General features: G+C 47.2%; 1 protein-coding gene across 1 annotated transcript in view; it reads right to left on the bottom strand.

The window, feature by feature from the left end:
• Positions 1-13,942, bottom strand: part of CDA (cytidine deaminase) — a 47,496-nt gene extending 33,554 nt beyond the window's left edge. Inside the window, exons 1-2 of the mRNA XM_068241765.1 lie at positions 12,702-13,942; positions 666-777 (exon numbers count right to left, since the gene is read on the bottom strand). Of these exons, the coding sequence (XP_068097866.1) occupies positions 666-777; positions 12,702-12,903 (314 nt within the window). The 5' untranslated portion in view covers positions 12,904-13,942. The remainder of the gene's footprint in view (positions 1-665; positions 778-12,701) is intronic.
• Between the last annotated feature and the right edge of the window lie 6,379 nt (positions 13,943-20,321).

The following is a 20,321-nucleotide window of genomic DNA, read 5'->3' as shown; positions in this document are numbered from 1 at the left end:
ACATCTGGGACATGGTTTTATCAGTGCGGCAAGATTAACTTATCAGGAGGACACACCAGGTCACGGGGCAGATGGGACAGAGAGGGCACACAGGGACACCGGACACAGGAGGGCAGATGGGACACTGGATGGCACAGAGCCAGTGAGATACAGGAGGACATGGGGACTCCGGCCAGAGGGGAGACAGGAGGACACCAGAGACACAGGACAGCAACGGAAGACAGAGGGGGCACTTATGGGGGACACCTTTGGACCAAAAGACTCACTGACTTTTCCCCCACACTTTTGGGGGAGAAAAGGTGCATCTTATGGTCCAAAAAATACAGTACTTGTTAATTTACTTAATTTATTTAAGTTACTTGCCTATTGTAAAATCTTTCCTCTCCCTGATGTACATTCTGAAATGTATCACTGTTGGTGACATCTTTACTGCTGACAGGTACATCACTGCGGAATGTTTGTTTGTTGTGTCTAAGTGAGCAGAGCCAACACCTGGTCTTCTGGAGGAGAATTCTGCCTAATAAACAGCCTAGGCTGTGACATCACTAGATGGGAAGGGTTCCATACCAACATACAGCTATATCCAAAACATATCCAAAGTCCAATTGTACTGATTTTTTGCTTCAAACTGACTGTTATTATTATTGGGTATTCTGAGAACTCACGTGGCAACGGCGATGGCGGTGAACTCCTTGCAGCCCTCGGACACGGCGTTTTGGATGGCGGTACGCTCGGCGCAGATTCCGAGCGTGTAACAGGCATTCTCCACATTGCAACCTGCAGAATACAAGAGACCTGTCAGAGCCAATCACCTCGCTATTCTCTACCCAGCAACCGGGCTCTGCAACGAGCTAATGTAGAGCTCCGACCAAACATAAAAGTTTACAAACTAACAAGGGAACATAACCTTGCAGCTGATTGGTTCTCATCTCCATCACGGAACCCATCTTGTGCCCCTGCGAATGTCTGAAGGGGTCAGTATGCCTTCTGCTTCAGAACTCTCATTTTTTCCCTTTTAGCATACCTCCCAACCTTTTGAGGTGAGAAAGAGGGACACTTAAGCCACACCCCTGATCACGCCCCCATCATGCCTCTACTGTAGTCACGCATACTGTAAAGATTTCATGAGCAAAATATGTTGTTTTAATTCACACCACACTGGTCCTTTCTATCCTGGTTCATTTTCCTTCATAGTAACCAGTGGTGCTCAGCAGAGCTCGAATATTCGAGTAGCTCGAATATTCGAGCTCTTTTTCAGCTATTCGAGCTCGGTATTCGAGCTCCGAATAGCTGGAGCTATTCGAATGGGCTATCCGAGTACACTCGAATAGCCCATTCACTATTCGAGCTATTCGAGCAAACCGGCGCTATTCGAGCTCGGTGCCGAGCTCGAATAGCGTCATAGCCCAGATTGATGTCCTTAGAGCCAATCAGAGGGCTCCCAGGCCCTCTGACGGCAGCCAATCACAGAGGGGGACCCTGGCCAGCCCCTACCCTATAAATAGCGGCCGCCATGTTAGGTTTTTCCATGCTTGCCTGAGACTTGTACAGAGAGAGAGTTGCTCCTTTGTGCTTTGGCTTAGCAAGTGCTCTATTGTGGTCATTTACCTAGCGTTTTTGCTCACCTATACCTGCCATATACACCTATATTGTTGTTAGTTAGATAGACATTGTATTTTAGTTAGTAGCTTGTGTGTTACATTAGAGAACTGCAGGCAGCTGCTGCAAGCTTACAGGTTTAGGCCTCAGGGGGGCCTTGCCTCTGTGGGCAGCTGTCCTCTGTTTATTTCTCTCATCTATACCAGTATTTCTGCTGTCCTTTACTAAATAGTATTGTAGTTATACTGTACTAGGAGTAGGACACTCACTGACTGTCACTGTTTATAGGCTACTAGCTAGCTCCTGCGTGTGTGCACTCACTCACTGTCTGTGTGTACACACACTCTATTTCCTTCTGATTACTGATTGATTATTGTTAGTTGTACTTACTTACTACTTACTCTTACTGTACCCGTAGGGACACTCACTGTCACTGTTCATATAGGCTACTAGCTCCTGCGTGTGCGCACTCACTGTCTGAGTGTACACACACAACACACACTCTATTTCCTTCTGATCGCTGATTGATTATTGTAATTAGTTAGTTCTACTTACTGTTACTACTTACTCTTACTGTACTAGGAGTCTAGGACACTCAGTCACTGTGTTCATAGGCTACTAGCTCCTGCCTGCGTGCACTCACTGTCTGAGTGTACACACACCCACACTCCATTTCCTTCTGATCGCTGATTGATTATTGTAATTAGTTAGTTCTACTTACTGGTGTTACTACTTACTCTTACTGTACTAGGAGTCTAGGACACTCAGTCACTGTGTTCATAGGCTACTAGCTCCTGCCTGCGTGCACTCACTGTCTGAGTGTACACACACCCACACTCCATTTCCTTCTGATCGCTGATTGATTATTGTAATTAGTTAGTTCTACTTACTGGTGTTACTACTTACTCTTACTGTACTAGGAGTCTAGGACACTCAGTCACTGTGTTCATAGGCTACTAGCTCCTGCCTGCGTGCACTCACTGTCTGAGTGTACACACACCCACACTCCATTTCCTTCTGATCGCTGATTGATTATTGTAATTAGTTAGTTCTACTTACTGGTGTTACTACTTACTCTTACTGTACTAGGAGTCTAGGACACTCAGTCACTGTGTTCATAGGCTACTAGCTCCTGCCTGCGTGCACTCACTGTCTGAGTGTACACACACCCACACTCCATTTCCTTCTGATCGCTGATTGATTATTGTAATTAGTTAGTTCTACTTACTGTTATTACTTACTCTTACTGTACTAGGAGTCTAGGACACTCAGTCACTGTGTTCATAGGCTACTAGCTCCTGCGTGCGTGCACTCACTGTCTGAGTGTACACACACCCACACTCCATTTCCTTCTGATCGCTGATTGATTATTGTAATTAGTTAGTTCTACTTACTGGTGTTACTACTTACTCTTACTGTACTAGGAGTCTAGGACACTCAGTCACTGTGTTCATAGGCTACTAGCTCCTGCGTGCGTGCACTCACTGTCTGAGTGTACACACACCCACACTCCATTTCCTTCTGATCGCTGATTGATTATTGTAATTAGTTAGTTCTACTTACTGGTGTTACTACTTACTCTTACTGTACTAGGAGTCTAGGACACTCAGTCACTGTGTTCATAGGCTACTAGCTCCTGCCTGCGTGCACTCACTGTCTGAGTGTACACACACCCACACTCCATTTCCTTCTGATCGCTGATTGATTATTGTAATTAGTTAGTTCTACTTACTGGTGTTACTACTTACTCTTACTGTACTAGGAGTCTAGGACACTCAGTCACTGTGTTCATAGGCTACTAGCTCCTGCCTGCGTGCACTCACTGTCTGAGTGTACACACACCCACACTCCATTTCCTTCTGATCGCTGATTGATTATTGTAATTAGTTAGTTCTACTTACTGGTGTTACTACTTACTCTTACTGTACTAGGAGTCTAGGACACTCAGTCACTGTGTTCATAGGCTACTAGCTCCTGCCTGCGTGCACTCACTGTCTGAGTGTACACACACCCACACTCCATTTCCTTCTGATCGCTGATTGATTATTGTAATTAGTTAGTTCTACTTACTGGTGTTACTACTTACTCTTACTGTACTAGGAGTCTAGGACACTCAGTCACTGTGTTCATAGGCTACTAGCTCCTGCCTGCGTGCACTCACTGTCTGAGTGTACACACACCCACACTCCATTTCCTTCTGATCGCTGATTGATTATTGTAATTAGTTAGTTCTACTTACTGGTGTTACTACTTACTCTTACTGTACTAGGAGTCTAGGACACTCAGTCACTGTGTTCATAGGCTACTAGCTCCTGCCTGCGTGCACTCACTGTCTGAGTGTACACACACCCACACTCCATTTCCTTCTGATCGCTGATTGATTATTGTAATTAGTTAGTTCTACTTACTGGTGTTACTACTTACTCTTACTGTACTAGGAGTCTAGGACACTCAGTCACTGTGTTCATAGGCTACTAGCTCCTGCCTGCGTGCACTCACTGTCTGAGTGTACACACACTAAATTTACTTGTGATTACTACTGATTATTGTAACTGCTAGTTGTACTTCCTGACTGTTACTACTTACTTATTGTACTAGGGGACACTCACTCAGTCACCTCACCAACCAACCCACTCCATTAAAGTACCCCACTTTTCACCCGCCCTTTTAAAAAACTTTTGTCTATACGCCCAAAACATTGAAGATGTCTGGAAGTGGCAGCCAGCGCGGTTTGGGCAAGGGGAAGGGCAGCAAGGGAATCAGGAGGAGAGGGAGCAGCATTGTGGCAAGCCGCGGCCGCAGGCGCGCCACCATGCACAGTTCCGCAGCAGCAGCGTCAGTGGCTAACAATCCTCCCATAGCCACTGGCCGTGGACGCCTTGGGCGCCGCCCAGCAGGAGCATCTGCAACTCACGCTGCAGAGACACAGCAGCAGCAGCGTGTAGCACCTGCTCCCATTTTCCTCCAGCCGGGTCGGAAACGTCCCATTGAGGAAAAGGATGCAGACACTGTGGTGCAACTCATGACGGAGGATGAGCAGCCCGCCATCAGCTCTGCATCCGAGGCCTCCACCCTCACCACCACCACCACCACCCCTGTTCGCAGCAGCCGCCCAGCAGGGTCTGGGGAGGAGGCCAGTTCACCGTCAGTCGCCGACCTGTCATTCAGCACTCTTTTGACCCCAGGCATGATGAGTCAATTGTCTGCTGTTGTTGGCGATTTTGAGGAGGAGATGCTGATGGGCACTTTGGGGGATGAGGGATTGGACAGCAAGACTGTGGCGACAGTCAAGCAGCCCATCCATGCATCAGGAGAGGAGTTTGGGGGGTCATCATCCCAGCAGGACATGTTTTAGGAGGGGGAGGATGATGGTGATGACCCGGTGACAGACAGAGACTGGGTGCCACCACCTCCAGGGGATGTCGTCCTCAGCAGCTCGGAGGAGGAGGAGGATGCGCTTGTGGGCCTTGCAAGGAGGCGCATCATTGCAAGCATTGGCAGCAGCAGTAGGCAGGTCCCACAGCCTGCTGGTGTCTCAGGCTCAGCAGCAGCAGCAGCAGCATCTGCCAGTACCACCACCAGCCGCACCCAAGCCCCCCAAGCCCCCCCCCCCCCAACCACCACAGGGAGACAGGCAGCAGCGCTTCCATGCCGTAGGGGGATGTTTAAGTCACCAATCTGGCGATATTTCACCATGCCCACTGTGTACAGCAAGTACGCCACTTGCAACCACTGTCAGCGGAAGTTGAGCAGAGGTGCAGACCCCTTAAAGTTCTGCACCAGCTCGCTCATCAACCACCTTGCGGCTAAACATTTCCACCAGCATGAGGAGTTCCAGAGGCTGAAGGCATCTGGTGCTGGCAGTGGCACCACACCCATCACTGCACAGCCTTCAGCAGCAGCAGCAGCAACAGCAGCCACCCGCCCTCCTGCTCCTCCAGCAGCACCAGCAGGAGTGCGGAAACGCACTGCTCCTCCCCCCTCTGCAACTCCTGCCGCCGACACTGAGGCCTGTTCTGGCAGCCAGTCCTCAGTGGCCTCCTCCGCTGTGTCTGCTGATTCCTGTGTCAGCAAAAGGCCACGCCAGAGCCTTTTGAGCGAGTCCTTCCAGGGGGTGGTTAGGGCTCTGCCTCCCAGCAGCCGTCGCGTGCGGCAGCTGAACGGCTTGCTGGCACGGGCCATGTGCTCCCAACTCCTGCCGTACACGCTCGTGCAGGAGGGGAGCGACATGCGGGCGCTGCTTGCTTGTGCAGCCCCAGACTGGCAGCTCCCCAGCAGACACTTCTTCGCCCGCAAGGCCATTCCTGCACTGCACCGCTTTGTGATGGCCAATGTGCAGCGAGGGCTGGAGCACGCGGTTGGTGAAAGGGTCCACGTCACCATGGACTCCTGGAGCAGCCGCTTCGGGACAGGCCGCTACCTGTCCTTCACTGTCCACTGGGTCAGCTTGGTGGAAGGGGGTGAGGATGGGAGAGCAGCAGCGGGCACAGCAGCAGCAGCAGCAACACAGTGGGTGGTGCCACCCCGCAGGGTCAGGGGAACTGCAGCGGGTTCCTCCGATCCTCTGCCATCCTCCGGCACACCTGGCCAAACCCCCCGCCTCAGCAGCAGCGTGCAGGCCCGCCACTGCCAAGCGCTGCTGCACTTGGTCAGCCTTGGCAAGACCAAGCTGACGGCAGCCCACGTGTTGGCCAAACTCCAGGAGCAGGAGAGGATTTGGCTGACCCCCAGAGGCCTCAGAGTCGGAGAGGTGGTGTCCGACAATGGGGCCAATCTGGTTGCTGCCATAGACAGGGGAAACCTGACCCACATCCCCTGTCTTGCCCACGTGCTGAACCTGGTGGTGCAGAAGTTCCTGCGCACCTACCAGGGGATGGGCGAACTGCTGGAAACGGCAAGGAATGTTGTGCGTCACTTCCGGCGCTCGGCTGCAGCCTGTGCGAGCCTGGAAGACGTGCAAAAGGAGCTGGATCTGCCACGCCATCGGCTGATCCTTGACGTTCCGACTCGCTGGAACTCCACCCTGGCGATGTTGGAGCGTCTGGTTGAACAGAGGCACGCTGTCAACCAGTACCTTGCCCTGGCCACTGTTTCCGCAGCTCAGAGAAGGGACAAGACCAGCAACATCCCGTCCATCGTCCCCGATGATGACTGGAGGCACATGCAGCAGGTGTGCTTTGTGCTGGCTCCCTTCCTGCAGGCCACAAACATGGTGAGCAGGGACCATGCTATGGTCTGCGAGTGGGTGCCCCTGGTTTCTCTGCTGAACAGGGCCCTCGATGCTTTGCTGGAACAGGGAGCGGCAGCCTTGGACCAGCAGGAGCGGCAACCAGCTGCGCAGTCCACCTCTGAGGGGGAGGAGGAGGAGGACTTGGTGGAGGTCCCTGACCTGGCTGCTGATGAGGGGGATCAGCACAGCGCAGCTGAGTTGGTGCGGGGGTGGAGAGAGGATGAGGCGGCAGAGGAGGAGGATGAGGACAGCACTGACGTCGATGTGCCAGCAGACGTGGCCCGCCTCTTCCCAATGGCAGCGCACATGCTGACGTGCCTGCGCAGGGACCCCAGGGTGATCCAGATGAAGCAGAGGGAGGACATCTGGATCAGCATGATGTTGGACCCACGCCTCAAGGGGAAGTTGAGCCAGTTCCTGCCGCCTGCAGGAGGAGACCCAGCGCAACAAATAAGGAGCTTGCAGCAGGCCCTTGTTGAGCGCTTGGAGGAAGCCTTCCCCCAGCCTTCCACCCCCACTGTCCAGCAGCCAGCACAGAGGCAGCAGCAGGTGCCTGCATCCAGCAGCAGCAAGCGCCCCACAGACCTGCTGTCTCTCAGCCACGAGCTCTACAGGACTGTAGAGGCTCCGGCAGCAGTGACTAGAGAGGAGATGCATGCAGCAGCATCCTCCTCCGGTCACAGCCAGCGCCTGACCCGCATGGTGGCTGACTACATGGGGTCGTACAGCGGGCTTGACAGCGATGCCCCTGTTGATCCCATGGAGTATTGGGTCAAGCGCATGGAGATCTGGAGCGAGCTAGCGCAGTACGCCCTGGAAGTGCTGTCCTGCCCCCCTTCCAGCGTGCTGTCCGAGCGCTGCTTCAGTGCAGCTGGTGGCGTGGTCACCGAGAAACGCTCACGTCTGTCTCACAAGTCTGTGGACAGACTGACGTTTCTGAAGATGAACCAGGCGTGGGTGGAAGGCGAGTTCCTGGCCCCTGTTGTCGGCGAGAGGGGGACATGAACTGGCTGCCGGAACCATCGTTAATGTGCCTTACCACCCTTTACCACCTCCTGGCTCCTGCTCACTAAGCCAGCCTGGTTCACTTTGACTATTACGTCGCCTGCAGCCACACATTTTACACCTACAGTGGGCTGCTGTGTACTGCCCTTCTGCTGTCTGTCTGTGTTTCCCACTGCCAGGGTACACAGAATTACCTTCTTCTGCTGCCACTCTGCCACCAGCTATTACGTCAAACAATAGCTATATTGGTTGCAAAACCAAAACCAAACAAACCATAAAAAAAAAAAAAGGTTTAATTTTTCTGAGGTGCCCGGGTTGAAAACTGTGTTGTTCCAGTTGTGTATTGGACACAATGTGGGCTGCACGACCGCTGTCTGGGACCTCCTGTTGTGTTTATTTACGGCCTGGTATCACCGCTAGGTACCAGGGCTATTATGTCACGCTGCCTACCTGCTGCCACACTCACACTACTCCTCCATTCCTCCTGCTGCTGCTGTCTGTCTGTGTTTCCCACTGCCAGGGTACACAGAATTACCTTCTGCTGCCACACTGCCACCAGCTATTACGTCAAACAATAGCTGCTCACATAATTACTCCTCCATTCCTCCTCCTGCTGCTGCTGCTGTCTGTCTGTGTTTCCCACCGCCAGGGTACACAGATTTACCTTCTGCTGCCACTCTGCCACCAGCTATTACGTCAAACAATAGCTATATATCTGTGTAATTGGTTGTAAAACCAAAACTACAAAACCATTACAAAAAAAGGTTTAATTTTTCTGAGGTGCCCGGGTTGAAAACTGTGTTGTCCCAGTTGTGTATTGGACACAATGTGGGCTGCACGACCGCTGTCTGGGACCTCCTGTTGTGTTTATTTACGGCCTGGTATCACCGCTAGGTACCAGGGCTATTATGTCACGCTGCCTACCTGCTGCCACACTCACACTACTCCTCCATTCCTCCTGCTGCTGCTGTCTGTCTGTGTTTCCCACTGCCAGGGTACACAGAATTACCTTCTGCTGCCACACTGCCACCAGCTATTACGTCAAACAATAGCTGCTCACATAATTACTCCTCCATTCCTCCTCCTGCTGCTGCTGCTGTCTGTCTGTGTTTCCCACCGCCAGGGTACACAGATTTACCTTCTGCTGCCACTCTGCCACCAGCTATTACGTCAAACAATAGCTATATATCTGTGTAATTGGTTGTAAAACCAAAACTACAAAACCATTACAAAAAAAGGTTTAATTTTTCTGAGGTGCCCGGGTTGAAAACTGTGTTGTCCCAGTTGTGTATTGGACACAATGTGGGCTGCACGACCGCTGTCTGGGACCTCCTGTTGTGTTTATTTACGCCCTGGTATCACCGCTAGGTACCAGGGCTATTATGCCACGCTGCCTGCCTCATTGACCGCATGCTGCCACACACTCATCCTCCTCCTCCTGCTGCTGAATTTACCTCCTGCTGTCTGTGTGTTTCCACTGCCAGGGAGCACATACAATGGCGCTTCCAACATGCGTGCGCCACCAGCTATTTGTTGTTACGCTCAAAAATAGCTGCATTTCTTTAAAAAAAAATGAAAAGAGAAATAAGTGAAGAAGAAGACGATATAGAAGAAGATGAAGAAGAAGAAGATGAAGAAGAAGAAGAAGAAGATGAAGAAGATGAAGAAGAAGAAGAAGAAGAAGAAGATGAAGAAGATGAAGAAGAAGAAGAAGAAGATGAAGAAGATGAAGATGAAGAAGATGAAGAAGAAGATGAAGAAGATGAAGATGAAGAAGATGAAGAAGAAGATGAAGATGAAGAAGATGAAGAAGAAGATGAAGAAGATGAAGATGAAGAAGATGAAGAAGAAGATGAAGAAGAAGATGAAGAAGAAGAAGAAGAAGAAGAAGATGAAGATGAAGAAGATGAAGATGAAGAAGATGAAGAAGAAGAAGATGAAGAAGAAGAAGATGATGAAGAAGAAGAAGATATAGAAGAAGAAGAAGAAGATATAGAAGATAAAGAAGAAGAAGAAGAAGAAGTATATACAGTACTGAACAAAATTCTGGACACAACTTCTCTTTTCACCTTTTTTTTTTTTAAAGGAACATCCCCACATAATCACTTGCTGTTGTTACTTGGAAAAAAATATGTTTCTTGCATCATTCACCCTCAAAACAAGTGTTGGGAAGCTATTTAAGGCCAATTCGAATAGTCAGCTCGAATAATGAGCTCGAATACCGACTCGAATAGTGAGCTCGAAGTCCGAGGTCGAATCGAATAGTAAAATTTATTCGACTCGAATATTCGACTGACCTCGAATAATTTACTATTCGAATTCGACCAAACTCGAATTTTAAAAAGGGGTATTTGAGCATCACTAATAGTAACATCTTAAAATGAGTAATATATCAATGTAAAGGATGGGAATAAAGTTTAGAGTCAATCAAACACATTTTTAGTAGAGAAAAATATATATATTTACATAGAAAGAGGGACAAAGTCCTGAAAGAGGGACAAATGAGGAGGAGAGAGGGACAGAGGGACAGGGCTCCCAAAGAGGGACAGTTGGGAGTTATGCTTTTAGGGCTAATTGGACCAGGCCTTGTAATAATACAGGATTGGTCATGAGCACCTCTATTTTTTCGATTTGATGTGTTTTTTTCACCCTTGTTAAGCCCTATAAGGGTTTTTCGCCTTCCTCTGGATCAACAGGGATATGTGAGGAAGCAGGCTGGTGTTGTACCTTATTTTCTGGTTGAACTCGATGTCTTTTTTCAACCCAAATGACTATGTAACTATGTAATGACAATATCTGCGCAATCGAATGAACGTTTTTGGAATGTGAAAGAAGACACATTTAAGGAAAACGTACAAACTCCATGCATGTATTCTGGCCCAGATGTGGACCCTGGGCCCTAGTGCTGCAAGGCCAGACCACTAGCTCAGCATGATCTAATCTTGCATTGTATACAGTAGCTCTGATATGTATTCATAGCATGCTTTTTTTTAAATAAAGTGGGAGTTCTCTTTAGTAAACCAGAGGAAAGATTTTAGGATCACTTCTGTTCCCCACTGAGCTCCAGACCAGGAGAGGGTAATTGAATCTGTCTCTTCATATAAATTTGAAGAAGGTCAGATTAATCTGCAGTGTTTGGTGACAAGTGACGGAGGTGATTTGTTATCAACTAGGCTGGCTGGACAGGCGGCAGAAATCAATGTCACCGGCCATTAATCAATATGTGTCTGGACATCACCCGTGTGTCCAGGTGATTTCCGGACACGCGGCGAGAGGAGGCGGCAGAGGACACAGCAGCGGAATAATCCTTCGACTCAAATAGCACAAAACAAAACACCATATCAGGCAAAAGCAACATAAAGAGGTGCAGAAAATCCCAAACAACAAAAAAGATGCAGAAAATAAAAAACAACAAAAAGAGCTGTAGAAAATAAACAACAAAAAGAGGTGCAAAAAAGATCACAAACAACAAAAAGAGGTACAGGGAATCACAACAAAAAGAGGTGCAGAAAATCACAGCAAGACTCTGGAAGGGGCCGAAACTGTCCTCAGTGTGGCCAGACAGGTGATACTTTTGGTAACCACTTGAGGACCCCAGCACTCTGCAGCACATTACAGAGTACATAGTCATGTCACTGGCTGTCCGCAGAGGAGCTCACAGTCTAAGCCGTACCATAGTGTTGAGGTAGCCATACGCTGTACAATTCCTTTTGCCCAATCAGGCTGGGTTCACACTGTAGGCTTGATTCACTAAATGTGATAATTCAAATATCACACCTTATGAAAAGATATCACACCTTATGAAAAGATATCACACTTTATGAAAAGATATCACACCTTATCAAAGTTAACATGCCTTATCAGAGTAGCATAGCGAGCGCTACGAACCCGCAGGGGCTCAGGGCAGGACGAGTGCCATTGCCAATTAGCAGGCATAAGTTCGTAGCAATCATGCAATCTTGGTCTTTAGTCGTTTGAGAAATAACTGATCATAATATTGATGGAAAATAACATGGAGTGATAACTGAATAAAGTATGGCCTGCTTTAATGTTAGGTTCATTTTGGTGGAGAAGTCCAATAATATATCATTATGTATTAGAGATGTGGGAGGAAAATAGAATTACCGCAGTCTGCAATGTCACCAGCTCCTGCCCTGCGATGCAGTGACACCTATGCCATGCTACTGCACTTCTGCGGGTTCCATTTCAGACTCGGGAGGGGCGGCTGGTGGCATTGGGCGGTAGTACAAATCCGTCCCTGCCTTTCACCTGAGGGTACTTCCTGTAAACCCCCCCGAATAGGGCCGTTCTAGACTTTTTGCTGCCTGAGGCAAACTTGTGAGGATGCGCCCCACCCCCCGATTTGTAATGATTGCACATCACCCGGCAATTTACTCTTCTTTATTTAATGTTCTCACATGACATGCTGCTGCTCAACATAATAGCACACGGGCTGGCTGTGAGTCTGACAAACTTCTCACCCTCAGCCACTCTATTCCTCCTCATTCAGGACAGCAGTGCCACCTCCTCTCTCCTGCTGTGCAAGCCGAATGAAACACTGCTGCTCTCCTGCATCCCCCCTCCTCACTCACTGTCAGACTCCTCACACAGCACAACAAACTGCTTTTCCCCAATGATGCTCTCTTCCCCTCACTCTCCTCCCACTTCTCCTCCTACTCTGACTGCATGCTGTAAGTGTAAACACAGTACAAACATTCTGCCCCTGTAATCTCTGCCGCCTGATGCAAATGCTACACCTTGCTTCATGAGTTAACCAGCCCTGCCTCCCGAAAAATGGCCAGCGCTGCCTGGCACATCACCGCTGCATCGGACTGACCGTGTTGAGGTGGTGGAGGTAAGTACTCACCCAAGAAGATCCTGCCATCTTTTCCCAGAAGAGCTGCGCCCACGCGGAACTTGCTGTAGGGGCAATGAGCGGCCCTCTTGGCCTCGTTGCAGCTGTGGATGAGTTTTTGGATGAGTTTGGGGTCCAGGACTGAGGTGCTGCTGCTGCCATTCTCATAGTTGGCCAAGAGGGTATCTTCTCCTTTAGGACAATTCTCACTCATGATCAACGCTGACAAGAATGTGTTGCTGTGTGTGTGTGTGTGTGTGTGTGCGTGCGTGCGTGCGTGCGTGCGTGTGTGTAGGTATCTGTGTGTGTGTAGGTATCTGTGTATGTATGCGTTTCGTCTTTTTTCTGTGTGCTGTGCCGCTATATCTGTTTCACTTGACAAAACTTGAGTGATTCGATTTTTGTGCTATAAAGATTTTTGGTGCACTGTTTGCAGACCTCGGTATGTAGGTACGCCTGTTGTATGAGTACTTGAATTAACCTATTCGTACAGTACACAGTCTTCTATACCTGAGAGTGCAAAGGGTATATGCAATAAAGATGGATAAAGATAGCGATCGTGTATTGATGTGTGTGAGTGTATGTTTATATTGTGTGTAGGCTTGCAAATTGTCTGTTTTGCGTGTATGTTAACTTTCTCTATTGTTTATGTATTTTCTATATCCTGTGTGTCTATATTTTTATTTATATTGTGTATGTATGTTTACTGTCTAAATTATGTACTTATTTGTCTGTTTCTTAGATTTTGTGTGGTGGTGAATGTCTAAATTGTGTTTGTGCTTTTGTATTGTCTGTATTATGTCCCTGTTTGTGTAGTTTCTATATTTTGTGTGTTTTCTATCTTGTGTACTTATCTTCGCTATATATTGCGTACAATACGTTTAACTGTTCTGCTATGTACACTTCTTTTATACACCAGAATGTGTGTTTGTACTACCCTATTCCCGATTGTGAAAGTGCTTCTATGTATCTGTGTGTGTGTGTGTGTGGTGTGTGTCTATGTGATGATTAAGTAGTATTTGTGTATGTTGGATTTTCGCTATCGCTGTTCCCCTCAGTGTATACTGGCTTGTGTCTGTCCTTGTCCTGTCATTTGATGCTGTGTTTGCAGCTAGGTGTGTGATGTGTGGGCTGCACTGCGTGTGGAGGGATGGAGATCTCTCGGATTGTGTGTTGGCAGTTGGCGTGTGATCTCTAGCTGAGTGCAGTGGTGAATGAGTTGTTCTTCTCTTCTTCTTTGCAGGAATTAGGCGTGTAGGAGACTGTCCCTCCCTCATCAGTCTGTGCAGCCAGCAGTAGTGTGCTGTCACTGTGTCACTGTATTGGTGGAGGAGTGACAGAGTGGGTGACCTGTCACTGCATTCCTGGCCATTGTGTGCAGGAACAGCAAACAGCTGTGGTCACACTCAGATTACAGGCAGGAGGGGGGGGGGGGGGGGGGAATACTGCCTGTGACCTAACAGGATATAATCAGAAAACAAAACACCTGCACGACAACACCACAGCAAATTATAATGAGAAATACTTGTATCAGAAATACAGAGAGAGGCGCCAAAGGAAAAAACAATGTTCAAATTAAAAATAGGGGAAGAGGTGCTTACCTCTCAATAGAAGATTCCAGAAAGTAAATGTTTCAAAAATATTCTTTAATAATGTACTCCAATAATTGAGATGGGTTTCGTGGGACACATTCCACTTCCTCAGGCAGTGGAACAGGAGCAGCTGATCCGTTATCTAAGCGAGCGAGTGGCACCTCTGTGTTTCTGATATCGCTAGTATCACTAGTCACCCTTTGGTGGAGAGGTCTACCCCCGTTCTTCCTGCCTATAGAGTGATATCCTAATCTACCCCAAGGGGACGGGTTAAGTTCCCCTCGCGCCTTGAAAGTGGTTGTTTGTCAGCAACCTACCTTTGTGAGTGAGCTCTCGATTTCTCTATTGTTTTTACAAATAAAGAGAAATATTTAGAGATGCTTCGCTTCAAGCAAAAACAGCGCTGGAAATTAAGGCGCAGCCGGCGCCCCCCCACAGGTCGTAATGGACGGAGTCAAAATTATTAATAAAAGAACCAGCGAAAATTCTCCCGCCAGCAATAGGTGGGATCCTAATTACGTCCAGTGTCAATGGTGGCCTGGAGGGGGAATAGTAATTAACGCCGCCAGGACCTTTGCAGGAGCAGGGTGAGACATTGTTTGGCTTTACCAAATTTCCCAGCGCCTTAAAGTGAACCTGAGATGAAAGCCATCTCAGGTTACCATACTTATCTGCGGCTTCCTTAAAGAGGAACTCCAGCCTAAACCAAAATACTGTGATTAAGTTACATTAGTTGTGTTAATTAAAATAGATAGGTAATATAATTTCTTACCCACCCTGTTTTAAAAGAACAGGCAAATGTTTGTGATTTCATGGGGGCAGCCTTCTTTTTCATGGGGGCAGCCATCTTTTTGGCTGAAAGGAGATGACAGGGAGCATGAGACACAGTTCCAACTGTCCTGTGTCCTGATTAACCCTCCCAGCTGCTAGGCAATGAGAACAACAACATCAGGAATCCCATCATGCTTTGCACAGCATCAGAGGAAAAATGCCCAGGCAGATTTCTTTGATGGGGTGGAGCTTAGCTTCTGTGCAGCTAAAAATGAGGCTTGGGTAAGAAAAACAAAGTTCTGTTGCTGTGAAACTGTTAAAGAAACACCAAGCCTTTTCAGTGCTGCTGAGTAGATTTTTAGTCTGGAGGTTCACTTTAAGCACCCTTGAGCCTGCTCAGTCCTTCGCTGTCTCCCCGGGTCGCTCCTGTCCCCCGCAGTATGGCCTGGTAGCCTGGCCAAGTCGCGCATGTGCGGCCCTGCCAGGCGCGCTTTCCCATCGATTGTTAATGGAATTGATCTGTTTTTCTAATCGAGCCCATCAATCTGATCGGTTTAGTTAATGAGAGTTCCGCCGGTAATAGGTACTGCGGTGACTGGAAGCTATCAATCGGCCATGAGATTGTATTGCTAATGGCACACAACTAATTTTGGTTCACCAGTGATTAGCCAATATTACCACCTGCACAATCTGCTCATAGTGTTCAATGGCCTCAATTCACTAAGGGCAGTTCAGTAAAATAATTTAGGTCGGTAAAATACCGCATTCAGTATTTGACAGAAATTTTCAGGATTTGACAGTATTTTTTCCAAATTCACTAAAGATTTCTCGCATGTGGTAGAAGCTTGGTAATATACCAAATAAACATGCTTTAACTCGCTGAAGCCTTGTTCCCATTGTGTTCCGATCTCGTGGCCGTTCCCGGTGGCTGTTTTTTTACGCTTTTTTTTTTTCAATTTCTGTGCGTTGAACGTTTTTAAGTGCTTTTGCAGAGCGATTGCGTTTTTTCACTTCCTGGCGTCAGTCTGGAAGTGAACTCTTTGATCTGGAGAAGAATAAATAAAATGCATTTATTCTTAAAAACGCTCACGCGATTGCTGCATAAAGTGATTTTGTGAGCGTTTTGTGTTTTCCTATACCTTCCATTGAGGCGAGATCGCCTCAAAAATGGTACAGGCAGCGCTTTTCTCAGCAGATCGGAAAAACGAACCGCTCAGATGTGAACTTTCTCATAGGGAATCATTGCACAAGCGCTTTCAGGGCGATTTTGAAAATCGACAGTGCTTAAAAAATATCAAAAACACCCCTAATGTGGACGAGCCCTTACGGCTTGCTTGCAGTAAGGGTGCTTTCTGTTTTTGTAAGCTCCGGGAATTTTTAAAATCGCCCTAAAAGCGCTTGTGCAATGATTCCCTATGAGAGTGTTCACAGCTGAGCGGTTCGATTCCGATCCGCTCACCAAAGCGCTGCCTGTACCATTTTCGAAGCGATTTGCCTATAAGGGAAGGTATAGGGAAATCACAAAGCGCTTGAAAAAGCAATTTGTATAGCGATTTCCACAGCTCTTTCATGAATAAATACATTGTATTTATTCATTACCGGGTGAAAAAGTTCACTTCCTGACGTAAAAAATGAATCGCTCTGCAAAAGCGCTTAGAAAAGCGTTTTATAAAAAATTGCTAACGCACAGGTAAGCATCGGGAGGCGCTAAAAAAGTCTGTGCTTGAGCCACTTGATTTCTGTGCAGTGCATGCCCGGCATCCCTTTAGATGTGCATTTCTGCTAACTAGAGAGGAGCTCCTCTGTGTATCAGTATACAGGTATGCACATCGAAAGGGATACAGAAAAGAGTTTTTAAAGGGATGCTGTAGGGGGGTCGGGGGAAAATGAGTTGAACTTACCCGGGGCTTCTAATGGTCCCCCGCAGACATCCCGTGCCCACACAGCCACTCACCGATGCTCCGGCCCCGCCTCCGGGTCACTTCTGGAATTTCAGACTTTAAAGTCTGAAAACCACTGTGCCTGCACTGCCGTGTCCTCGCTCCCGCTGATGTCACCAGGAGTGTACTGCGCAGACACAGACCATACAGGGCCTGTGCAGTACGCTCCTGGTGACATCAGCGGGAGCGAGGACACAACAATGCAGGCGCAGTGGTTTTCAGACTTTAAAGTCTGAAATTCCAGAAGTGAACTGGAGGCGGGGCCAGAGCATTGGGGAGTGGCTGTGCGGGCACAGGATGTCTGTGGGGGACCATTAGAAGCCCCGGGTAAGTTCAACTCATTTTCCCCCGACCCCCCTACAGTAGTCTTTTAAATGTCTCATTCTCCTGCCCTGCAGTTCTGAAGTCCGGTCCTCCAGAGCATCGGATCAAATGGGGTGAGAAGCAGGGCTGTGTGGCTCTCCCTATTGGCTGCCTGGCTCTCCCTATTGGCTGTCTGTCAATGTTACCGCATGGAGGTTGTGAGTTACCGGCTGGAGGTAAGTACTGAACACTTTTACTTGATTTGCCAAATGCTTTAGTCTTTGAGAATTGCAATTTCTTGACATTTCTTGAGGTTTTTACCGCACAAGTCGGTAATTTACCTAAGCAGTCGGTAATTTTGCTATTTAGTGCGGTAATAGGTTTAGTGAATTGGCATTTGGCAAGGGGATCGGTAAAATCAGCTGTTTTCTGCATTACCGACTGCAGTAATGCTTAGTGACTCATTATCAGTTGGCCCTTATACTACATGGCGGTGGTAAAATTAGTCATTTATTGGCCAATCAAAATTGGATGTATGTACAAGGCTTAACACTACCTACACACATTAGTTTAAAGTAATTTGAAATGTCCAACTATCTTGAACGTAAAGCGAACCAACGATCTGATCAAGTAAAAAGCAGTGGGAAATCTCGACCACAACAACCGATCCATCCTGCTGGATCTGTTCTGCCAATGATTGTTCGGTTAAAGCGGGCCTGTTTCCACTTGTCAGGATTTCTTTGCGTTTTTCTGTGCAGGAAAAAATCTGCACTGCAGAGACATCAGAATTCGCATACCGCAAGGCGATGCGCGATTCGCATACAATGTAATTAATAGCAAATTTGCATGTGTTTTACCATGCAAATTTCCATGTGAATTCGCATGCGTTTTCGCATTAAAAACAATGTAAAAGCACACCAGCATTGACACGGTTAAAATCGCTTAATGCGAAAACTCATGCTAATTCGCATGAAAATTCTCATCCCCATGCGAATTTGCTCATGCATTTTCCGCAGCAAATTTGCAACGCACAAGTGGAAGTTTCCACTATCGCGGTTTCTGCCTCGAATCCGCAGTTTCCCCGCAGGCAAATCGCGCGGGGAAACTCTGCCATAGGTTATAACAGCGCCGCCGGCCAAATCGCTTGCGCTAGCGATTCGGCCGGAACCCCCCGCAGAATTTGCAGTGGAGGCTGCGATTCCCATAGCCGTGCATGGCATGGCTGATGGGATTCGCCTGCGATCCCGCCCACCTGCTCAGTGCCGGCGTGCGTCTGCGAGACGCACGCCGCACAAGTGGAAACGAGCCCTTAGTGTTGTGTGGTAACATGCTGCGTTATGGTAATACACTGTTGCAGTGTGTTACTTCTAAACTCAGACGTTAACAGATACAGGGAAGCATACTTTTCATTGTCTGTATGCTTCACTGTACCTTCTGTATGCGTCGTTACGGTAATGTGCGTTACGGCTTTTTGTTGCTTTCCGTTGTAATTTTCCGTTGCAGCGCTAACGTCCCACTGTGCACCTAGCCTTAAAGAGACACTGAAGCGAAAAAAAAAACTTATGATATAATGATTTGTATGTGTAGTACAGCTAAAAAATAAAACATTAGGAACAGAGACATACAGTAAGTCTAATATTGTTTCCAGTACAGGAGGAGTTAAGAAACTTCAGTTGTTATCTATGCAAAACAGCCACTGAGCTCCACAACTTTCAAAGTCGCAGAGAACTCTGTCTTCTGAAGCCTCTTATCTCAACTGTCAGTCACTGTAGTTTAGTTTTCTCTCCAGAGGACAAGTCAAAAGTTCACTGGCCTGCTCTGTAAAACCATTTAGAATGCTGAGTAGTGTGTAAACTGCAAATATTAGAGAATGATGCAATGTTATAAAAAACGCTATATAACTGAAAATAAAAATATAAGTTCTAGTAATTATTGGTACTACACAACCAATTCATTATATCATTTTTTTTTTTGTTTCGCTTCAGTGTCTCTTTAAGCTGGGGAGTTTGCCAGAAGTACAATTTTGTAGTGTGTTGCAAACTTTGTTAAACCTTTGAGAAACTCAGGAAAGTTAATATGACAATGAAAAGCTGTTGAGGCAACATCCAGACGGTGAAATAATCTGTTTCCTGTGTGCGTTTCCAAACTCACATCCTCACCTCTGACTAATTAAATGTCGATTGCAGGAAGGGTTACATCAAAGTCTCCTCCTACCAGTCGAAGCAAGTACTGACATTAGTCTGTGAGGATCTCCTCCCCTCCTGCTTATGTTGAGATTTAAAATTGACAGAACCAGCACTTTGTAAAGGTGGACGTTTACGATACAATTCCCTGGACAATCGATCGTCGGATTTGAGTACAATATCAATGGCAACAATCGTTCGGGTCCTACTGATGAAAGGAAAGCTGATTTGCAAATTAGATCAGATTAATGAAATCAATTCATTTTTCAGATCAACTCCCTCAGGCTCGGTGCACACATAGCAGAAACGCTAGCGTTGCGGAAAATGCTGCGTTTTTGCAGCTAATGGAAGTCTATGGGCTGCAGGGAAAAAAAACACATATGCGTTTTCAATGCGTGAGTATTCAGAAATGCTGGTTTTGTTGCATAATCTGCAATAACGCATCAAAAACGCACATAACAAAAGTCAATGGAAACGTATCTTTTTTCATGCGTTTTTTTATACTTTTTTTGTAAAAAAAAATGTTTTCTAATGTATTTCCACTTTCTGTTGTCTTCCTAGTGTTTTGCATAAACCGCAAAAGAAAAAAGGCATGAAATAAGCATACAAAATGCATATGCAATTTGTATATTCGAACCACAAACACATTAAAACACACACAAAAAGCTTGAAAAACGCATCTGCGGTAAAAAAACAATAGCGCAAACGCACCAAAAGCGCAGTAAAAACGCAGCAAAAAAGTACAAAAACATACACAGCATAAAATAAAACAGACATTAAACAAATGACAGCGCTCATAGGCTGCAACTGAAATGAAGACCAACAGAGGCATGCAGAGCCCCA

The sequence above is a fragment of the Hyperolius riggenbachi genome, chromosome 6, assembly GCF_040937935.1.
Source record: "Hyperolius riggenbachi isolate aHypRig1 chromosome 6, aHypRig1.pri, whole genome shotgun sequence".
Lineage (NCBI taxonomy): Eukaryota > Metazoa > Chordata > Amphibia > Anura > Hyperoliidae > Hyperolius > Hyperolius riggenbachi.
Note: the sequence above shows the minus strand (reverse complement) of the source record. Positions and strands in the feature narration are given on the sequence as shown.